The sequence below is a fragment of the Dermacentor variabilis genome, chromosome 10, assembly GCF_050947875.1.
Source record: "Dermacentor variabilis isolate Ectoservices chromosome 10, ASM5094787v1, whole genome shotgun sequence".
Lineage (NCBI taxonomy): Eukaryota > Metazoa > Arthropoda > Arachnida > Ixodida > Ixodidae > Dermacentor > Dermacentor variabilis.
Window position 1 is genome coordinate 24,898,028 of NC_134577.1, and position 23,945 is coordinate 24,921,972.

The 23,945-nt window shown below is 42.1% G+C and overlaps 1 protein-coding gene across 1 annotated transcript in view; it reads right to left on the reverse strand.

Annotated features, from left to right (window-relative positions):
• Window positions 1-23,945, reverse strand: part of LOC142559949 (uncharacterized) — a 58,978-nt gene that overhangs the window by 24,347 nt on the left and 10,686 nt on the right. Inside the window, exons 5-11 of the mRNA XM_075671651.1 lie at window positions 22,107-22,752; window positions 18,552-18,611; window positions 16,804-16,863; window positions 14,415-14,554; window positions 7,774-8,938; window positions 4,065-4,144; window positions 2,026-2,797 (exon numbers count right to left, since the gene is read on the reverse strand). Coding sequence (XP_075527766.1) covers window positions 2,026-2,797; window positions 4,065-4,144; window positions 7,774-8,938; window positions 14,415-14,554; window positions 16,804-16,863; window positions 18,552-18,611; window positions 22,107-22,752 — 2,923 coding nt within the window. The remainder of the gene's footprint in view (window positions 1-2,025; window positions 2,798-4,064; window positions 4,145-7,773; window positions 8,939-14,414; window positions 14,555-16,803; window positions 16,864-18,551; window positions 18,612-22,106; window positions 22,753-23,945) is intronic.

Consider the following 23,945-nt stretch of genomic DNA (forward strand, 5'->3'; position numbering starts at 1 on the left):
TTACATATAACTGCAAATTCCAGCACCGAATTGGCCTCATATTGCATTCCCTTCATGCTTTTGCATTTCGATGCTGCCAGGCATGCCCTGATCTGCTGCTGCTTCATACGCACAGCTTTAATTGCTTACTCGAAGATGTCAGAATCCATCTCTGCAGACTGTTTTTTTTTTTTTCATTTTTTTATTTATTTATTTCAATACCCTAAGGGCCCAGAGGGCTTTCCATAGGGGGAGATTATTATACGATCATAAGGTATAACACCGTTACAAGGAAGGAAACTAATAAAATATCATGATACAATAGGAATAGAGCATTTACATAACAGAGCAAGACAGTACTAAAAATGTCATCTCACAATCAAAATAAAGAGGTACACCATATGAAATATCAATTTCATACATACAAACGAGACTAAAGTTGCTGAATGTCGACTCAATCCAGATATATCAGCAATTCTGTCTTAAAGAATGATACATCAGTAAGGGTAGCTATTTTTTCCGGCAAATCATTCCACTCTTTACTAACAACACAAATGCTGAGTTGTGGAATTTCAATGTTCTTGCAAAAATGGGTTCTGCTTTCAGAGGGTCTCAGCATGAAGAGATGTGGTGTGCCATAAGAATATTTCTAGTTGCAAAAACTGTATTGCTGTAATACATCGAGCAAAAGAATGACAAACAAGATAACATAGGTTGTTTGTCAAAATTATTGTGATTAAGTCTTCGTTTCAACACTGGTACGCTTTGATAAGATGAATATGTAGATCAACTGAGCCTGGGTGCCCTGTTCTGGACGTATTTTTGCATGCCTTATTATCAAAGCATATTCTAATGCCAACCTAATTAGTGTTGTGCAGGCATGAAGCTTCATCTTGAAATTGGCAGCTGACAAATGTTGCTTTACAATACCTAGTTTTTTAATAGCCTCATTTGCAATACACTCTATACGAATATTCCATATTTGATCAGAAAAGTGCACACCCAGATACTCTAATGACTTATGCTGTTGTTTATTAAATAGGTATTGACAGGAGTATTACTGAACGTAGAAAACATCATCAGCTTTGTTTTATCACTGTTGATCTCCATTTGCCACGACATGCACCACTGTAAAACGATTACATCAGCCTGCAGGAGGCACTACGTCAAGCGGGTGTTATTTGTCTGTATATCACACAGTCATCTGCAAAAAGTTGTACGCTAGAAGTAATGTCAGCTACGTCGTTAAGGCAAATTAAGAATACTGCCCTAACACCAACCTCTGTGGCATGCCCGTTGCTACCACAGGGCAGCTAGGTATGTATGTGCTCTCTTATGTTGACAGTGGCTACGCAAGAATTCATTCCAAAACATAGTATTATCAAGTTGCAGCTTATGAACCTTCCTATTCAAACATTTGTGGAGCACCCAATAAAAAGCTTTCAAGAATTTTACAAATATAGCATCAACGTAGTTCAAAGCATGCAAGGAGTTATGAGGGTCGGTTACAAGCTCAACAAATAACTGTGTAGTTGATCAAGCAGCAGATTGTTTTCATTTAGGCAGGACATTATGTGTGCATAAATAATATGTTCCAGCAATTTACAGCAAATTGAAGTCAGATTGGTATATAATTGTTGGGAGACATGCTTTTGCCTAACATGAATATTGGAATAACATACTAAATAATGAAATTTTTCAAAGTTCTCACAATGCAATGCACATACCGTGAAGGCTGTGACATTGTACTCCTTGACAATCTGTCGTCGCACCCAGTAAATGTTTGGCAATTGGAAGTTAAAGCACTGGGGTTTTATATTCCAAAACCACTACATGATTATGAGGCACATTGTAGTGGAGGACTCCAAATTAATTTTGACCAGCTGGGGTTCTATAATGTGCGCCCACTGCACTGCACACGGGCGCTTTTGCATTTTTCTCCCATCGAAATGCGGCCACCATGGCCGAGATTTGACCCCGCACCCTTGGGCTTAACAGTAGAATGTCGAAGCCATTATGCATGGCAGGTAGCTGGCAGTTACTCACATCAGGTTGCACGGAGGAGTCCGAATTGGAAGCTCCTGGCGACATGCTTCTTTCTTCTAAGGCATCGTCAACCTCTTCAGTAGATGGGGCATCACTTTCTTCCCAGTTCAGATATTTCACAGGCAGGCCACGAGTTGATGTTCTGGACTTCCTTTTCCAATGCGCCTTCTTGGATAAATACTGAAGGAGGTCGGGGAAAACTGTCGGAACTGCATCACTCGTTAGCACAGGCCGGTCACGAGGAATCAACACAGTTTCACCGTTGACCATATGTGTAAAGTATCGCACAATGAATTGTTCATCAAAATGCAGCTCGCAGAGTCTTGACCTTGCGTTGAGAACTTGACCGGCACATGGAACTGCACGCTGCCAGGATTTAAAGCGTTCTGGCTCCTTAGGCACGGAAAACAAAGAAACGCGTCGGCCGCAATTCTTCGATGACACATATCCAGATGTACAGCCGGGAACGAAGCAGTGAGTCTGTGCGGCTCTCTTCGCCATTTTTAACGTCGAAAGCTCGGTATGCAATGCTGCATACCGATTAATTGGTCTCGCTAGAATGGATACAAGGGCCACACGAAGAAAACGGGGAAACACGGCATAGCGCGGAGAAATCGTATCTGTGGAGGGGGTATACACAGCCGCGCACTTTCCAGAGGGGAATCGAACTGCGACCAGCAGCGCCACCACGGCTGCCGAGGCCCTGTCATGAAACGGAAGCGCTCGCTCTCTCTCGTAACAATGGGCGTTCGCGCAAATAACGCCTGTTCCTCTTTACAATCACTCTGTATCTCTAAACCTTCTAGCCACCATTCCTTGTCCGATTAGTTATGGCGTTTCGTCCCACATACTTATACCAACTAGTCCAACAGCAAACTCATCCGAAACTTGTTGCCCATTTCCAACGTTGGTACGGTCCATGGATTTGAAAACACGTTACTGCCTTTACATAATGGAGGAAGAATAGTTGTGACGATATTTTCTAAAGCCAATAAAACTACGATTACACGTTGCCAGATCCCCAACGCGTCACAAGAAATGAGAACTTCACTTCGCACCGAACCGCCAACACGGTGACGCCATAACTTGGCTGAATTGGCCGCAACTTGGCTTGTTTTGGATAGCACAAGTTGTTTAAAATCCACACAAGAAACACGAAGTCTATGACTTATTTTCGGCTCTGCAATCGCTTTCGCTGCATTAAGCCAGCAAATGCACAATCTTTTTTTAATGGCGAATTCGCCAAATCCCACTGGTGTGCACCAGGGCGCCACACTGCGTCGTCATAGAATAAAGACCAATCATCGTCGCCCTAGGGCGCCCCGTACTATTAGCTGAATTCGCTCATTTATGGCGAATTCGGCAAATCGCACCGACGCCATGGTGTACTGGAATGGTGCAGTGCGTCGTCCGTACAGAAAAACAATGGCAGAACCGGGGAACGCTTCTGCAATGACGCCACCAGGAGGACGCTGCGATCGACCGGCGCACCTAGCGCGCGAAATTTAAACATGCTGTGCAAAACTTTCTGCATTTACAAACTAAAGCGCTCTCAAAACAATTGAAATTGTTTGCCCAGTGAGCACGTGTGATAGCACGTGCTCACTCATAGACGCCTTGGAAGACGCCACTTCGTACTTGGTTATTGACAGTGCTTCAAAGAGCTTCGATATCTATAAATGCAATTCTTATATTTTTAGAGCTGTTAGACCAGCACAAAAAGGAAAGATTTTGCGTGAAAATTTTTGCATTTTACATACAAAAAGTTTCTAGCACCAAACTTTCGGAACCAGTACTGGAACTCTGTTTTTGTATGCCTCCGTTGTTTGTGTTCTCCCTACTTTTCTGCCACCAAACCTCCAATCGCCTTTTATTAATCTATTGCTGACACGCTTACTTTTCCTCTGAACACAAGGGCTTCAAGAAGGCTTGAGGAGCCTAAATGCACAGCTGGGTAGATATCTTCACATTCTAATAAAACATGTTCCATAGTTTCCCTAGCTTTACTGCAGCAAGCACATGCTTCTTGCTTGGTGTACCTCACTTCAAAAAGTAAGGAGCTTTCCTTGGTGACAACTATAGTGAAGTAGAGAGACAAACACGGTGGCATAGGGTTACTCTAGAAGAAAAGCTGGGTGAAAAAAGTGGCAACCGCATACATGCCTCTATGTTTATACGACTAATTTTTGTAAGGCTAAAATATTCAAAATATTACGCAAGAACAAGTATTTGTACAGTAACTCCAGTGACAATATGGTGACATTACTAAACCGATAACATTAATGTGCGATGTCCAAATCCACGCTCGTAGGGGGATGCCACTTGGATTCAAGATGCTGATTTAAGGTGTATGATTTACTAGTTGAATGCGGCGGAAGCAACTGCAGAAGCCGAAAACACGTCATAGATGTCGGACTTTGGAAATCACCTATGTGAATACCCAACTTCTATGACGTATTGTTTCAATTTTCAATTACTTCCTGTGTATATGCACATCAAAAGCGCAGCCTGAGAGATCAGCTTCTGCTAATTGCGCTGAAACTTGTGGAGTCCAAATCCATGCCAAGGAGGTTACATAAAACTTCCGAGTGGCAGTCCCTGTACAACAGTCCCTGCAGCTTCAGCATGGAGGAAGGAAAAAGCTCGGAGGGAGCATCGCGCAATGCAATTGAAGCCAAACCTGTCAGCCCAACACGTGATCGCACGTCAAAGTGCACGGTTGGTTTAAGTGTTCCCACGCTGCAGGCAGAGCCACGGCAGGGCAGCTGAACAAGCATGAACCAAATAAGAACTACTGGCATAGCTACTGGGAACCAAACGTCTCAGCAAATCTCGATTCTTGCTTCGTGATCTCAACGCAAGAGGTCACATGTTGGGCCGCCACTGAACAAATGTATGGGCTTCATGGAGCGTTCGCTTGCCAAGGCTGGCTGTGTGACGTGATGCTATCTCCTAACTTTTTCTTTTCTACATGCCCTGCAGCCAGCTATGGGAGCGAGTGAAGCCGCAGCAGTCATACTGCTAGAGGCAAAGAACTTACCGCATGTGGCATGTCCCCAGCATAGGCAGCCACACAATAACTGCACTGCGATTCGGTTGCCTTTGTAGTTTCATGATAAAAATCTTCAAAATGTATATCAGCTCACAATTATGTGTCGTCAAAAAAAAAAAGAAATTCTGCATCCCGTTTTTGCCACAGGCTTCGAGAAATGTAACTGGTGGAACATGCCATTCACCAATCGCACTCCTTTGCTGTGTTGAATTACAAACGGTCTCTCATGCGATATAACTGCATATCATTCAACATTGATTAACCGCCGATTAGTGAGAAATATTTTCAGCCACCTTTTGTAAAGACCTGATACACTTTTCATCAGCAACTTCAGACTTTGCGGTGCGACCACAGTCTTCATTTATTGATGTGTTGCATCTCTCGTGAGTGCTATTCTATGGCTGTGTACATGTGGAGTAACTGCACTTTATATTTTTTGATCTGCTCCTGATAGTTCCAAAAGGGCCCTCACGCCGTAGGAGACGTTTCATTTGCTGCACTCTAAGAAGAGAGCTTTACTTGTGGTACAAACTGCCAAGCCGTATTTCTCAAGAAGGGCACTACAAATCTTGCATTTAGCATCCTGAAACACTTGATCTCTGTATGCTGAATTCAGAGGTTACATCATCAAACTTCACTGTGGAAGTTCTCTTATAAACTATATGTACCTGAAGAAATTGATGCCACTTGTGCATCGCGTCGAGAACACATTTATGTAACATATGCATTGCACTGGCCCAGTTGGAAGTATTCAGGCAACATACATAAACATATCAGTCACCAATGCTACACAAACGTATAAACAGCAGAAAACACTTTTCAGTAACAGGTACTTGGAACTTTTCAAAATGTATATTGGTAATGTTAACTGAGCTTCTAGTGAACCTTAGTTTGGAACTTATGTTCTGTGTCAATGGATTTTTAAATGATGCAAGTCTTGAGAGCAGTATTACCGCTCTTCACAATGCACTCAAATACATTCCTCAGTGATGTGGTGTATCAAAAACATTATACAGCACTCTACAACCTTGTAATTGCAGTCAAGCACAACCACTCTTGTGTTCAAGCCATAATACAACATGTTTTGCTGGGCAAGTTGGTACGCATTTGTGAATAAACAGGAAGCTTTTGAGACATGCAGACACATTCACGAGGTAAGAACTGGACATGATTTCAATTTCAATTCACTTTATTTATTGATAGTTCTGGCTGGATGAGTGCTACACTTGCAACTGTTCCTTTTTGTCATAAATGAAGCACTCATTTTTCTTGTGCACCCCACTCACAGGCACTGCACGATACGTGCAAGCCACAACAGAGAAGGTCGTCACAACCCAAGCCAGCTGCGCTACATAGTACCACACGCAGTGACGTGCCAGTGACTGCTTGACGCATAAATTTCTTTACTGTGCGTACAAACATCTTCCTAACTGCTACCAATTGAAGCAAATGTATACGCATAACATCCGGTCATAAGCAAACAAGAGCTTACGTTACAGCTGGAATTTTATACCAGGGGCGTCTAATTTACATGATTGGTGCATCCATATGACAAACTAAGATGTTGTAATGCCCTCGGAGAGCATGCCACAATCAGTTAAACACTGCCCCGACTGCGTACAGTCAACAAACACTACGAACGCCCTCCACACTGTGCTACGGCAGCTATGTCGACTCTGGCTTTTTGCCTCTAGCAAGACGGCGGCAACCGGCTTCATTTGTGGAGAGCTACCTCCACTCCAGTAAGTACATAACCTCCATGATCCACACCCCAAAGGTTGGCACCTTCTTCATGGATCTTAATGGCTATGCTTTTGCTGGTTGAATATGGCAGAAGAGATTTCGGGAGCCAGACACACATCATAGACATCTGGTTTTGGATACCACCCATTTGCTTACATTTACAATAATCACTGATGGTATTCACACATTTTTCTTTTATAGCGAATATCTTTCTTCGCATCTTTCGCATGTTTTATAACTGCCTCGTGCGCTGCTGCTTTGGGATGTACCAGCGGCACCATCTACGATGAGCGGCTGCAAGAAGCCTTGGTTTAAGGAATGCAGTCGACCATCCCGGATTGCATGTCGCGCATATTTTTCCACATGTTGCGGGCTGTTTGTGTGTTTGCACACAATCTCTCTTTGCAGGTGATGGCGTTGATAAAACATGTGTCAAGGCAGAAGCAATTAATTTCAGCTGCAACATAGAGCATCAGTCGCCTTGTTTTGCTGACAACTTTAGACAAACAATACATAATAGAGTTTCATACCTGTTTTTCAAATGCACTCACATAATAAGTCTATGCTTCATAGCAATGTATAATACACCATTTTTGTCTGCTTTAGATGTATTACGAGGTGCAGCTAACATAAGTGTGCTATCATTTTTCATTGCTGAATTAGGGTTAAAAACGTGATGGTTTCATTTCCTGAAATTTTTCGATTTTGAATAGTTCTTAAAGGATTGCCACCCTAAATGAAAATTTGGCTTCCAACAAGCACTACATAGTAACGTTCTTTTTTAAATGCAACAAGACTCATCAAATCTGGTTCAATGGTTGCCTAGAAAAACAATTCTTCCATTTGCTTGTACAGTTACAAGTCGCCAAGCTAAAGCTTCCTTTTAGCTATTAGACACAAGTCAACTGTACTAATCCTGTTTAATAAAGCAAAGCATGCAGAGCACCTGATTACAACTGCACATCGCCCGTAATTGAATCATCTGCCATCGTGATATCTGTGTCAGTTCTGTCAACAAATGGTGTACTGAAATCACTGTTTACATTGCCTGTAATCAAACTGTCCATCATCATTAAGCCCCCACCAGTTCTTTCAACAAGTGGTGAGCCGGAATTGCTGCTTACGTTGCCCGTAATCAAATCATCTGTCATTGTGAAGTCTCTGTTAGTTCTGTGAATATGTGGTGAGCTGGAATCGCTGCTTACGTCGCTTGTAATCAAATTGTCCATCATCATGAAGTCTCTGTCACCTCTTTCAATACATGGTGTGCTGGAATTGCTGTTCGGAGGTGAAAGCGCCGACCTGTAGTTAATGCCTGTCACATCAAGCTTTGCCTCATTGTGCATACGACACATGTGCTTTGCACATGCGTCGGACCGGGCGAACGGCTTTTCACACACGGGGCACTTGTATGGTTTTTCGCCTGTGTGCACAAGCATGTGATTCTCCACATGGGACTTCAACGTGAACTTAGCCGGACACAGGTGGCACGCGTAGGGCTTCTCTGTTGTGTGCCACCGCAAATGCAGCTTCAGGTTCCTCTCTCGAATAAATGTCTTGCCACACTCGTGGCAGTGGTAGAGGTCTACTCCACTTGCGTGCAGCTCCTTGTGGTTGTCCAGTGACTTCTTGTGGTGAAACATGGACGGGCACTCCTCACATCTGTACTTCTTCTCATCCATGTGAGTGCGGTGGTGCTTAACTAGTGCCCTGCTTTCTTTGAACTGCTTGCTACAAATGTCACACCTGTACGGTCTTTCACCGGTGTGCGTTCGTATGTGAATTCTGAGTGACTTCTTGCTTGCTAATATAGCTGAGCAGTGGCAGCACTGGAAAGACTTCTTGTGCTGGTGGGAGTGCTCGTGCATAGCAAGGTGACTCTGCATGAACAGCTGCCCACACGTAGAACAGGGGAACAGTTTCTCGACAGAGCGCGTGAGCTGTTGGGTAGTGAGTGAGCGTTCCTGGGCGAATGTCTGTTTGCAAACAGGGCACGCATGGACCTCGTCACCCACGAGCTCGAAACGATGGCCGCATACGCTGCACTCAAGGGATTCGTTGATGCCGGTGCTCCGGCTGCCCTGCGTCACTGAAGCCACGATGGCACCACCAGGGATTCTGCAGATTGAGGAAAGAAATGTAGAAGCCTACTTGAGTAGTTCAATTGCTGAACTATGAAGTTAAAGGGACTGTAGTGCAAGAAAAAAATAGTTTTGAACAACAATGAGGTCCTATGACAAGCTATGTTGTGATTGGGAAATGTGCTCATGCGATGTGGACCAGTATCAGAGGTCCATTAGTTTCTCGCAAAATGTGGTGCGTGGCTATTGGCCCATGTATAAGAAGGGTGCGGTAAAAAGGTATGTTGATGGGTCAGGTATAAGTAGATGACATTGTTCTTTCTTTCTTTATTCAAAGATTGCACTGTAGTGCCCTAAGGCATTACAGCAGAGGGGGAACAGCGTCAAATCAAATACATCTTCATTTACGCAGTGCACTTGTTTTTCAGCCAGTCTGTTCCATTGGTTTACTGTAAAAGTACATGCACTTTTAGTTTTCCAGCACTGTCTCTCTCTGTTTAAGAAAAAGGCTATTGTCCTCGACGTCTTATTCTCTTAAGCTCAACTTAGCAAATATGTTCGTGGCACCATGAAAAATATCAACACCAGCCAACACGACAGCTCTGGACTGACTAATGCACAGGCATGTATGACTGCTTCAATAGCTGTGACACAATATGGTGGTAATGCGGCATGGGCCTTGTCAAAGGCAGTCACCACCCTGAACAGCGTGAGGTGGCGCTGACATCAAGGCACCCTAGCTTATCTGCAGCCTTGCAACAAGGAGTCATAAAAGAAAGTGGGTGAAACAGAGACAGTAAATTGGGTGCAAAGGATGGAAATAGGAAAGTCCACGATGATTAAAAAATACAACGAAACATTAGGAGAGAAAATTTTTTTGATGAGAGAAAGGGCAGTACTGTTTGAGACTAAAACTTGCTGTCTGAGGATAATAACATACCAGAACAAATATTTACAAGACCAAGGATGTATCTCACACAGGAAAAGTTTGGAGATAACTTGGCATGTTGTAATGGAATGCCAAGCTATTCACCCAATGAGGCTTGTAGACAGTGTCCACCACTCAGATGCACTGGGGTGCAAATCTGATGGGAGAATCAACTATCAACTGGTCAGCTGTCCAGATAAGCAAGAGACATTCAGAATATTGGATGGGGAAAAAAAAGAAAAAAAAGAGGGGGGAAGAGATGGAACCAGTATCATCACAGGCACAGGTAACTTAACAATATAGATAAATTTTCAATAAAGAGATAAATGCTTTAATGAAGAGGGATAAGATAAAGTAGAGGCAAAAACTAAATTTCAATAGATGTAATAAAACATGTTAGCTCAACCAGGCTAGGTGAGAATCTGCCGCAGTGCCGTCTCAAAGAGGGCGGAATAAGAAATCACCATCATGCAAAGAGCACAGCAACAATTCATCATCGGAACCAATGCAATGGCTTTTCTTTTCTTCCAACAACTGACAATATGGCAGGTGCCTGATACCTAGCTGTTGCGGGCCAGCCGTATCATTCGCTGAGTGAACTTATTCTTTATGATGCGTTCACTTTTGGCAATATTTGTTTACTGTCAAGTCAGGTGACCAAGGCACTAGCAACAGCACAATATTTATGGGATTACTGCATCATTTATAGACAGCGTCCAAGCTACAAAAAAATTAAAAGGTGCTCATTCAAATTGACATTTCATGTCTTCCATCACAGCATGTACTGAACCAGAAATGCCTGCCTTGGAACAGATCACAAGCTGAAATCGCAAATTTCTGTACTTTTCAAGACTGACATATATTTTCTAACCTCTGATTGCACATTAACCCCTTAATTGCATTGGACGAGCCTAGGTTGTCAACGTGTTACTGGTAAACATTGCTTCATACGAGCTCAGCTTGTCCGCGGCAATATTTTCAAAGCGACTCGGATGAACGGAACACATCCACCTACTTTTTTTTTTACTGCATACGCAACTACACAGTGCTTGAAAGCAGGATTTATTGCGCTCTTTGTGTTTTACTGAATAGATGGCAGCATTTTTTCAACGTTTGAAGGCCGCGTTTATTCTATCCTTGTGCTATATTGCATAAATGGCAGCACTTTGTCAGTGCTCAAGGATCATATTTTTGAAATCTCGCTTGCAGAATAATTGATTTTGAAGCAATGCAAAATAAAGCACATGTACAGGGTGTTTCAGCGAACACATTTTTATTTTTTTATTTATTTATACAAGTACCTGCAGCGCCACAAGGGCATTATTGCAGGGGGGGACAAATTGAAGAAAAGTGAACATGTGGCAAAAACTTGATACAGCAGAGCACAGGTGGTAAGAGTAACAAAATACGTAATATAGATGAGTCATCTCGACGGCAAAACGGTCTTGTGAAATGCGGTGCAAATTTGCAAGACAGAAATGGAAAGGGTACACTATCGCATGAAGTGCAATGCCAGCCAAATGATATAAAGAAAACGGGATAATATACTACGACAGACTGCGTGACAATAAAGACAGAAACTCTGAACACGTTTTACATTCACCAATGCTCCTGGGAAGCCTATTCCAGTGTGCGGAAACATGCGGGAAAAATGAATTACGGTAGACATCAGTATGACAGCGCATTTCAAGGACTTTCAGCTCGTGATCACATCGTTTAGAGATGAAGTGGGGAGGGAAAATGTACAAGTTCTTGTTTATTCCTGTGAGATCAAAGTAGATTCGGAAAAAAAGTTCTAATTTTGCAGTTAATCGGCGGTGTGCTAGTGATTTCCAACCAAGGTCCTCTTTAAGCAATGTAATACTGCTACGGAAATTATAATTACCAGAAACAAATCTTGCAGCGCGGTTTTGGACGCGTTCGAGCTTTTCTATAAGTTTAGAGCTTTGAGGGTCCCATACCTGGCAAGCGTATTCGAGTACCGGACGAACATTTGTTATGTAAAGCTGTTCTTTTACTTTCTGGGGGGCGTTATAAAAATTACGTCTAACAAGGTTTAGTATACGAGATGATTTTAAGGTTAAGTATTCAATATGTCTGTTCCATGTTAAATTTTCTGAAAAATAGACCCCGAGGTATTTGTAGTGTTCGACCTTTTCAAGAAGTAGTCCGTCCAATTTGTACACTGATCTCACAGGAAAGCGTTTACGGGTGAATGACACAAGTTGGCATTTAGCATTGTTCAAAGTTTCAAAATTCATTCAAAAATTTTTAAAAGTCGCCTGTGGCACATAGCACAATTCTAGTCCATGAGCTGGTCTACTCGAAGGGGTGAACATTACTTGCACAAAAAATTGAAGTGCATAATCGGCTAATTAACCAAAAATCCCTAATTACATTTTAACTAATTTACCTTATAGCACATACTGCAATTTACAAATTCTAGCGGGTGAGACTGTAAGGCACATCAACTTGAAAAGAATTGTGTGGATGACATCATTTACGAAATATGTGCCTTCAAACTTGCTGTAAATATGCACTGTCATTACACTTATCTTTTAGACAAAATGCTGTCTTATGCGTAGAAGCACAAAAGTAACTAGAATGCCAATGTATTTCTTTGCAAAGTTTGAAAATCAATATCTGGAAACTGGAATTCTGAGAATTTGTTCCAATTGGATCTATCTTGTGAACTCTCAGGCTACAATTTGTAAATTGCAAATACGTGCCACATGGTAATTAGTTGAAAACTTCATTGCTGACTTTTGTTAATTAGTTGATCATACATTTCAATTTCTTTTTGTAAGTACTGTCTGCCTCTTCAAGTAAACCAGCTCGTGGACTATAATTTTGCTATCTGCCACAGACAATTTGAAAAAATGTTTGAAAGTGTTTGCTGAAACACCCTGCATATTGCCTAGCGAAGAGGTAAAGTGAGGTTGGTACACGTAAAACATGAAGTAATTTGATTGAAAATGCTTTAGAAGTGTTTTGGAAAATGAGAAGCTAGAAAATATGCCACAACAAAAAGAAAATAAGGTCGCTTTTGATCAGGATTTAAAGGGACCCAGCAATTCCGTTTTTGGGTCACCATATTTACTTTAGATCTATTCTCAGCATGTCATAAAACAGATTAAAAAAATGATAAAAATTGACCTGCACAAACCCAAGTTATGAGCCAGAGAAACCTAAACATACAAGCAAAATGAGAGCCCACTAGAATCTTTGTGGCTTTAAGGCGTACGTTTCACTCTCCCATAAAGTTGTACAGTGCCACTCAATAGCAGCAGGGCATTAGCGGTAGTTGGTGCACCACGGTTGCCAAGCCTGCTCAGCCCAATGATGGTGCTCTATGGCATTTCCATGGCGTCCGCGATACTGCGGCATGGGGTCTAATCATGGAGGCCATGGCGTCACTTTTATGGTTACAAGAGCTCCTGCGAGGTGGCCATCGATGCACCAAAGTGCTCGGCATGTGATCCGTCGTTCCAGTGGTTTCAACCACCTTGCGCATAGCACTGCAACACCTAAAATCGTTGTAGAACATAATGCTACAGCTTCCTTTGCAGTACTCACAACATTGTGCAAACGTAACTAGCACATTGAATTTTTAACCAATCATCATAGCGGCACTCCAACACGTTACATCCTGTCTATGGAGTATACAAAATCGCCGCATCGAGGCAATGCCAACGGTTCCACTTCACAAGCTTTTCCTGGCGCGTTGTAGGGGCCCTTTAAGGCGTTAATGAATCCAGTCAGAGATGAAATGGAGACTGTTGTGAGTGCACTTTTCCGATACTTTACATATCTTTTTCAGCAAAAATCATGATGATGACAGATATTGTGCTGCTCACAATGTCCCCTTTCATTTTAATTGCAGCCAACCAACAAAGTACTCGCAACATGAAATTATAGATTTTGCTTGCTTACAACTTTGTTACTGGCTCCTCATGATTTCAGCTTGAGCATCTGCACAATGAAGCAGAATTACTGTGCAAAGCGGTATACAGAACAAACATGAAACTCAGTTCTAATAACAGCTTCATTAGATACCTTTACACGAGCAACACTTTATGACAATCTAGCATTAATTCTAATTTTCATAATGCATGTTGTGATGATGAATGTCTCCGGTCAGTATCTGTTCTGGAGCATACGAAAAAATTATTGCTAATAAATGAAATGCACTATAAACAATAAATAAATGCACAATGAAGCAAATGTGACAAACATATACCTTTTTAAGCATTTATTATGGTCTTAGCTCTGCTCCTACACAACCAATTACATACATATGTATGTGAAATAGCGAGTAAAACTATTTTGGATGTATTTATTTGACTTTAGACAATTCTAACATAGCTGTGTGTTCCAGAAAAGCTTGAGCTAATGTGAGTGACCTGAGTGTCCTAAATAATTTTATACTCAAGCTGCAAGTGGTAAACAAAATGCTCGCAAGAAGGTATACGCACCACTTAGAAGACAACCTTTTCACACCAGAACAAACAGTGATCTGCCTTACTGGAAGCATATGTATGGACATTTGCTCTGATCACATTTCAGTGGACTCAAAGGAGCTCACCCTGTGTTGCCATCTGTGACGATTGCGTCTTTCGAAATTTTAGTGCTGCTTATCTCTGGGGTTACGGAGATAGCGCGCTGCTGCAGGGTGGCTGGCTCAGATGGTGCTTCTTCATTTTCTTCAATCATGTCAATGTGCTCCTACGAAACAACACACACAACTTCAAAACTAGAATGCAACTGCAATATAACGCTTGTTTCTACGAAGACTTTAAGTAATATTTAAATATAACTATTTTGAAATAAAAGGTCAGTTCCTTCAGAGACTTGCCGTGAGAAGAAGCGACCATGGGGTGAGGGGAAACATGAGATAATCAGTCCCTAATAAAGAATAAAATTATTAATTTTAAACTTTTCTTTTTAAATTGGCAAACTGAAGCAAGCTCTCCAGACAAGTAATTTTAAATTTTGAATCTGGAGAAATGCAATTACCCATGGAATTGCGGCATGATGAAATCCGGCTATCACAGCGGGTGAAACCGATACAGGGAGGCTGCTGCACGCACACAGCAGCATCCCTCAAAGTGACATTCTGATTACACGGCTCAGTTGTGGGCAGTCATGCTGGCAAGTTGCAGCTCGTTGCTCCTCGTTATTGCAGCTGTGTGCTGAGAGCATTCTCAAGAAGACATAGTGGCCTGTGCCCAGGAAAAAATCCACCAGCTGTACACCTGCACACCCTACACCTACTGACCTGAAGCTACAGTACCATGGCAGCACACTGCAGTCGTCAGCTGCAGCAGAGCTCAATGACCTAAAACGTCACTCGTGGCTCCGTCATGGGCTACAGGGGCACCTACCAGGAAGCCTACAGTCCACCAGAACACAGTGAGCAACATCCTGTGTTACACTGACCACCACTGTCTGTCAGCAATCGACCACGTGATGGTCAAAACATGTTTTTCAGTTGTTTTTTTATGTTAGATATTTTGAACAGTATCTTGTTTGTTTAGCTGACTTTTGCATGTAGTTCTAGACTGTTATTCTTGCTAACACTAACTATTTTCACATGTCTGTTGTTGCTGTTGTTCATAGCTGCTGGCCTTTCCCCTGGCCTTTCAATAGTACATAGGAAAACGTGACAGTCATATAGGGAGATATGTTCACATTTATGTGTGTGTGTGCACGTTGCACTATCCTTGTTTAGTAGGTGAGCAAATGTTTACTGCAATTTATGTGGCCTATAAAGCTATGAACTTTACTTCAACTAATATTCTATGACCTTGCTGCCTCTATCAATTCTACACCTTCAGGTTGGATATGGGAGTTCTTCAAGTCAGCCCAAGTTCAGAGACGCAAAGTGCTGTCACATTCTGTCAAAGATAGGCTGCCCTATTTGTCCAACATAACTACACCTGTAGATTAGCAGTATTCAATCTGCAACAGATGTGGCACATAAAATATTTTGATTCTCATGCACAGCAGTATGTTGCCTGACCTTCAACGCATTTGCCTAGCTGGTAGAACTCACACGCTGTAGAAAACAAAAGGTTGTCACAACGTTTTTTGATGACTTTAGGTTGTGTGACAAAATATTAGCATGTGGCACAGTCTCAAAGACATCTGCTGTTGTCCAAGAACAGCAACATTGGTATGCACCTTGTGTAGCTTATTCAGCAGCCATTTTGTGATGCCCTGAAGCACAGGCCATGGAAGACCCACACATTGTGATGTTACCCTTGCAGAGAATTTTTCATACTTTCAAGTTATGCAGCATGAGCACAACATAAGTAATGCTAACCTGAAACAGGAGCTCACAAGTGTCCTTTTAGCTCAATGTTTAAGGAATCAAAATGTGAAATTGCACAATTCCACAATGCGCTTTACTTACAGGAGGAAGTGTAGTCATAGCGCTACTCAGTGCAGCTTTGATGTCAACATTTGTCACAATCTGAAAGTTATTTCTTCTTACTTCTGACTAGAGCTGGAAACTAACTATTTACTTTGAACCATGACAAGAGAAGACACATTCAGAAAAGTGCACCATACTTTGTCCGATAACAGTTAAACACACCAGTGCAAACCAGTTACGATATTTAGAAGCCATTCCATTATAGGCTGCTATCTCTTCCTGCTATGCGGCTGTGTTGGAATCAACACGCTTTCTTGAATGCACATGCACATACACAAAATGAAAAAAAGAAAGAGGAAACTTTAAACCAAGGCGTCTGCGGCATGCTCCTTTCTCAGCTCAATTAGCACCAATCCTGCGAACACCTCAAGCTCATGTTACCTTTGCACCAAATTTTCAAAGCTTCCGGGCTATGCAGTGCAAGCATGACTTGAATAATGCTAACCTGAAACCAAGGTTGGTACTGCACTTTAACTTACCTTTGAGCTTAAAGAACGAAAATATGAAATCGCACAATTTCACATAGCGCTTCACTTACAGGAGGCAGTGAGTTCGTAGGGCTACTCGGTTCTGCTTTGATGTCAACGCATGTCACGATCTGTAAAAGTTTTTTTTTTAGACTTCTGGGCTGAGTTGGCAACTAACTATTTACTTCAAACCACAAGCATAGACACATTTAGAAAAGAGCACCGTACTTAGTCTAATTTTGGTTAAAAGGGAACCTTAAGGGACACTAAAGAGAAAAAAAAACGATTTTACCTGTGTTAGTTAATAACCCTTCAGCAGTAAGAAAAAAGTCATTCTTACTGCAAGAAGAGGCCTGGTAAGCCAGAAAACACGCAAACAGGAAAGACTTGTGGTGCCACCACTTTGAAGTTTCCGCACCAACTCTCCGCAACGTCATAGACTTTGACGGCGTTTGCTAGGGCCCAATTAATTGTTTATCAGTAAAAAAGCCCTATATTATATTCTAAAGGAGATAAGGAGATTGATCATGACAAATTATGCAAACTTTTGCTGAGCTAATGAGACTCAAAATACAAAATACACATTGCAATGCGTGATGTCAGATTGATGTACTGCCCCTGGGATTCCGGTGTGAAATTAAAAAAAAAATTGAACTTTGACCTTCACGTTCTCTTCTAACAAGCAATCTATTATCGCTAAATTAACAAAAAGAGTTTTTTTTAGCATTTTATTAGGTTAAACTGATTTAGTGTTACTTTTCAGTGCCCCTTTAGCTCGAGAGCTCCTATCTAATATCACGAGAAAGAAGAAATAGTTTTTTTCGGCAATTATTGCGCTGAATTTGATGAGGTTTGTTACATTTAAAAGAAAAATTAAGATGTAGTGAGTGTAGGGGGTGGATTTTTTATTTAAGGCATTGATTATGCACTCAAGATCGTTGAAAATAAATCTTCTGGAAGAAAGCTATCGTGTTTACAACTCCATAACTCAGCAATCAAAAACGATATCACAATTCTGTAAATTGCATCTAATAGTAAACCTTAAGCAGGCAAAATTGATGCACTCAAATTTTAGTGGTGAGAACCATGCCTAATAACACATGGCTTTCAAGTACACCACTAATATTTGAGTAGGACTTTTGCAAAACGTTTGTAAACATTGTAACAAATTCACCTAAGATATAAATTTATATATAAAATTTGTCTGCTTTGGTTGTTCTAATGGATGCAGTTTACAGAACTGCAATGCCGGTTTTGGTGCAGAGTTATGGATTTCCAAACTTAACGATCCTCAGAAATATTCTTTAAAAAAGAAATTAAGGCCCTAATTCAAAATTCCACTCCCAACAGTCATTAGAATTCTTCCTCTTTCAAATGCAACAAATTTAATTAAAATCGGTCCACAGGTCATCTCAGAAAAATATTTCTGCATTTTACAAGTATTTAAATAAGCAGCATCGGAGGTAGCACAAACTAAAACTTCCTGCTAAGTGCACCAGTGCAATCCAGTTAGAATTTTTAGAAGCCGTCTCATTTTATGCTGTAACCTCTTCCCACTATGCCGCTGTGCTGGAACCAACACATTTTCTTGAAAGCACACAGAGAAAAGAAAAAAGAAAGAGCGAAATACGTACTCCAAATCAAGGCATCATTGGTGTGCTCTTTGCTCATGTTACCCTTGTACCAAGTTTTTCAAATTCTTAAGTTATGCAGTGTGAGCATGACTTAACTAATGCTAACCTGAAACAGGAAGGTGCTACCACCCTCCAATTTACCACTGAATTTAGAGAATCGTAATCTAAAATTGCACTTAACTTACAGGTGGCAACGTGGTCAGAGGGCTTCTTGGTTCTGACTTGATGTCAATACTTGTCACAATCTGACAAAAGAAAAAGAAAACACACAATTTTTAAAATCTCTTTTTACTTCTGAGCTGAGTTGTCAACTAACTATCTATTCTGAACCACGAACACAGGCGCACTCAGAAAAGAGCGCTGAACTTTTTTCGATTTCCCTAAAGCATACGGGTGTGAACCAGTTAAGACTTCGACTGTTACAAACCATCCCACTTTATGCTGTTAATTGTTTCCACAAGGAAGTTATGCTGGAACCAACAGATTTTCTTGAAAGCATACAGAAAGAAATTACTGAGCTTATCTAGCACCGACAGACCTCTCCCTGTTCGCAAATAGCGTGACGTCACTCCGAGGGCTCCTCCCATTTGCCGCACCTCCTTCGAAATGGGTGCTGGTGGGCAAAGAAAAAAACCTTCAGCCAGCCTCATCGCTGTACAGGAGCACTGCTTGGATCTGAATTGTTGCAATCACAATTCCTGCATATTGACATTTTCTCAAGTGAAAGCATCTATGAATTGTGCTTTGAAAGTAACCGTCCTGGATATACTAGCACAAGAACGTAGCGTTGTTGACAAGTGCATGGTGCCTTTAAGTCAGAATATGGTGATTTTGTAAGAATGGCTCCTTCGTAGATGAAACAGCCCCAAAAATGTTTGTACTTTTATAAAGCGAATATTTTACCACAGAATATGGACACCTCTTTGGTGCCGAAATGACACTTTGCTTAAATGACTGGTCTTTGGAAAACAATTTGCATTGCATTGACGTGGATGTACTTAATTTGCGTTCATTTACATTGTAATCCTAAATGACATACAAGTAACTCCACCTACAACTATCAGCCATACCCAGTGGTGGTGCCTAAATTGCGATAGGTGCGGAATGCAAAAACAGTCGTTACCGTGCTTTAAGTGCACGGTGAAAACCCCAGGTAGTACAAAATTAATCCAGAGCTCTCCCTTACAGCATTCTTCATAAGCCATTTTGTTGATTAGGGGTCGTAAATACCATATTTTAATTAATTTTGCCTATTCGTAGTCCTGGCAGTGCGAATGCACAAGGCATATATAAATATTACATGATTTGTTGCAGGTTAACTTTGCTGTGTCTGCTGTTTTTATTTGCCGCTTTTTACTTTAGAAGATCCACTTTTGCATGTTTGTGTGAACCATCAGGGTCTTAGGGCTACTGGGTTCTGCCTTGATGTCAATTCTCATGGCCTGCAGAAATTTGTTAAAATGTTTTTGAGCAGCGTTGAGAACAAACCACATACTCCGAATCACACTTGCATGCACGCTGAGAAAAAAAGTCCTGTACTTTGCCCCATGCTGGTTAAATGTACTGGTGTGAACCAGTTAATACTTCAAAATTAAAAGCTGTGTTGTTTTATGTTGTTATCATTACCTACTATGCAGCTGTGCCAAAACCAATGTGTATTGTTTGAAGAACAGACAAGAAACCCCAGCACAACACATCTCAGCATGACTGTTGACGTCGATGCTGTTAGCATTGAAGCATGTAGCGACATACCGCATTGCCACTGCCAAAATGACCCGTATATGAGGCATGCACCGGCAGCTGGGCTCCTCTCTTGCGCTTCTATTGCTGCGAAGTCCACACAAGGCACATGCCTGAATATACATGACGCAGTTTTCATTCCGCCAAGTTATGAACAATTTTTAATGGGATTAGCATTCTTTGGGAATTTGCATTATTTTGCTACACTTCTACTTCTCGGTGCATTGCTGTGCTTCCCCAAGTGCCACTTGCACCAACTGTACCAAAGCACACTATTTTCGCCTTCCTTAAGCAGCAGCGGCATGATAATAAACTCTATTTGTTCTTCGTCTGGCAATTATCCCCAGCCGCAGATTAAATTAACACAAACCAACTGCTAACCTTTGTTTTACAATTTTCCTGTGCTGCCAAGGCGTCAGCTTTATCGAAAGAATTACATTTAGCATGCTTTCGTCTTCTAACACTGGACGTGGAGAATGCGCATACGTAAGTGTAGTACACTGGCACGATGTCAATGATGTGACAACGATGGAATGACGACAACAGCGTGACTACAAAGGTACGAGGACAACTGGATGACGACAGTGTAGTAGGACAGTTAATTTCTTCTATCTCCTCCAATAACAAACTGATTTGAAAGAATTATTTCGGCAAAAAACTCCTCAGACGGCATCTTAAAACTAGCAGTGTATAACTAAAATTACCTAAATTATGGGGTTTTACGTGCCAAAACCACTTTCTGATTATGAGGCATGCTGTACTGGGGGACTCCGGAAATTTGCACCCCCTTGGGTTCTTTAATGTGCACCAAAATAAGTACACGGGTGTTTCCGCATTTTACCCCCATCAAAATGCGGCCGCGGTGGCCAGGATTCGATCCTGCGACCTCGTGCTTAGCAGCCCAACACCATAGCCACTCGGCAACCACGGCGGGTCAGTATATAGCCAACATTTACGATGGGGCCAGGTGAGAGGCCCTTTTATAAAGTGAAGCTTTCTTTGCTCCCTTGACCCATTTGCCGGTGCTTTCTGCTCTCTTGCCACACATACAACTCGGGTCACTGGGCATGCGCAAATGAACATGTGCTGCTCGATCTATGCTTTAGATGGGTATACGTCGCAGGGTAGACGCCCGATTAGTCAATCAGGACAGGAAGCAAGAAGTCGGTTGGCAACAGACACACCCAAGTGTGGAGAAAGAAATTAACAAAATTGATAACTATTTTTTACTCTGTCGCTGGTTCATAACATGTACAAAGAAAACAACTTCTTGAAGGGCCACTTAGTAAACTTGGCTTGAATTTAAGTACTGGTGTATTGCTGCCCTTAAGGCTTTGGCATTGGGTTTTAGTGAAAGGGACACATTTGATGCTATGTGTGATTTCATTCAAGTAACAAAACATATAAAACTAATTCTTACCTTTCATACTATTTCTAATGCATTTTTTCTAAATTTGTTCTATTCCAAATTGCTCAATGAACATTTTTTTTTATAGAATCCTCCATTTATGTGGGCTTCATTCATCTGGGCTTACTTCTCAGTTGAGCACTACTCTATTATTTGCACTTTTACCTTTTCAAGTTAATTTTTCTGAAGGAATCAACCGAGGACAACCACCCTACTCTTGGCTCAACCCCCTTGTGGGTACATGCCATGTTTTGAAAGTTCATCATCAACACCATCAAAGTTGGACAAGAGCGAGCACTGAAGGAGTGTTGAAGTACAAAAAAGAGAAATAGAAGTGAAGTAACAACATTTCAGTAAACATCAAAGAAAGCTTCGGTTATAGCTGATACACACATATGCATGGGATGCGTCGATAAAGATTGCCAGGCTGTTAAATTTGTACCAGATATTTCAAACTTCCATGGTATGGCTGTGTAAACACGACATGTATAACACCAACCTTAAATGTGAAGTTGCAATTCCCTTCCAAATAAGCTTATAATACGAACAATTACAAGGTAAACGCATGCATTCCGCATTGCACTTCACTTACAGGAGGCATTGTGGTCGGAGGACTACTTGGCATAACAATCTCCGCCTTGCTGTCGGCATTTGCCACGGGGGTCTCGACTTCACCGTGTATCTGGCGTACGTGCACTGTGAGGTCACACTTCGAGGCAAAGTGTTTCTGGCACACGGGACAGATATGCGGCCTTTCACTTGTGTGCACCAGGGCATGCCTGGCCAGAGCACAGTTCCCTACGAAGGCGGCAGGGCACAGGTGGCACTTGTACGGCGTCTCAACATTTTGCCGGTTAACAACCTTGTGCCAGTTCAGGTGCTGCTGCAGGGCCTTCATCTGCTTGAAGGCCTTGCCGCACTCGGGGCAGTGGCACAGGTTCACTCCTCTTGTGTGCAGCTGCTTGTGCCTTTCCAGCGATGTCCTCCTGCAGAATTTTGACGGGCATAATGGACATGCATACTGCATCTCACTCGTGTGGACACGCAGGTGCCTGGTGACACCGATCTTCAGCGCAAACTTCAGGCCACAAATGGGGCAGGTGTACTTCTTCTCGCCGGTGTGCAAGACCAGGTGATGTTTCAGAGATTGCCTGCTCGTAAAGTCCCGCCCGCACACGCTACACTCGTGACTCCTGGAGGGTTCCTTCATAGGGGCTCCGACAGTGCCATCAGATATTCTGCGCATTCAAAAAAGAAAGAGGACCACGAACTTGCTTGAGCGACTGCTGCACCACCACATTACAGACTTAGACACTATAAAGTGAACAACAGGACGAAGCTATAGAAAGAGCCTAAATGCAGCAGTTATGTAGAAGACTGGACACTTGCCTTTCATTTGTGGTAGTGTCATTGCAACTGAGCCAACAGATGAAGAAAGGCAAGGTAGAGCTAGATCAGAAGTATAGGGACCGAAAGGAGGTCCTATAGCTAAAGGGTGTGTCGTGGGCTAAAGAGATGGGTAGATGACCCGTCAGGCCAGCAAACAGAACCCACTGATTTATTTGCAAGGGCCTGCGGTGTGAGGAGCTCCAGCATAGTGGAGAAGTGCACCCAAGTGTAGATGAAAGACGAAAGAGACAATGGCGCCCCTAGAAGAAGACTAGATTAGTGATTTAGATCCAAAATGACAGTTCCAAAGTGACTGTTGCGCCACAGAATGACTGAACGCGGCAATGTGCAGAGAATGTATGGCAAGATGTTGGAAGTATGTTGCATGTGTTGCCAAAAAAGGACTGAAAAAGCTATGAATGGCATTACTGTCATTATTGCACAAATGCACTAGCTAATATACATTAAGAATCCTGCACAAAGGAAGACTCAAGCAAAGGAGAACCAAGCAGGACAGGAGGAGCTCTACTGGGGCCTTTGCAAAAGTTGCAGCCAAAATTAGTTGCAGAGCCAGGCGCATATTACTTGGTTTCCAAAGCAGCACGAGAATTTTTCAGCAGCACTGAGAGATATAGCTGCCAACCTGTGTACTTTAGAATTCATAAAGCTACCAAAGACAAGACTGCAAGGGGGAGAAGGTTTATAAAGTCGGTCTTGAGCACGCACATCTTGCGGGATACCCATGCACTTTATTAATGCTGATCTACTTTTACACACAGCCTACAAGCACCAGCCAACTTGGAAAAGCACAGAACTGACAAGAAACACATTGTTTTCAGATCACACTCTCTTCAAGTGGCTTTAATGTTGCTACTTTAGTGTGCTTCAGGAACCTGCCTCAATAAACTTGTTCAAAACGAATATTCTCTGGTATATGCCTCCTTAGACTGCCACAAGAAGGCATTGTAGGTACAACCAAATTTCTTTATCGCGTGCATTATTTTGTAATCGTGCGCTGCACCCCTTCTAACAACACCTTTAA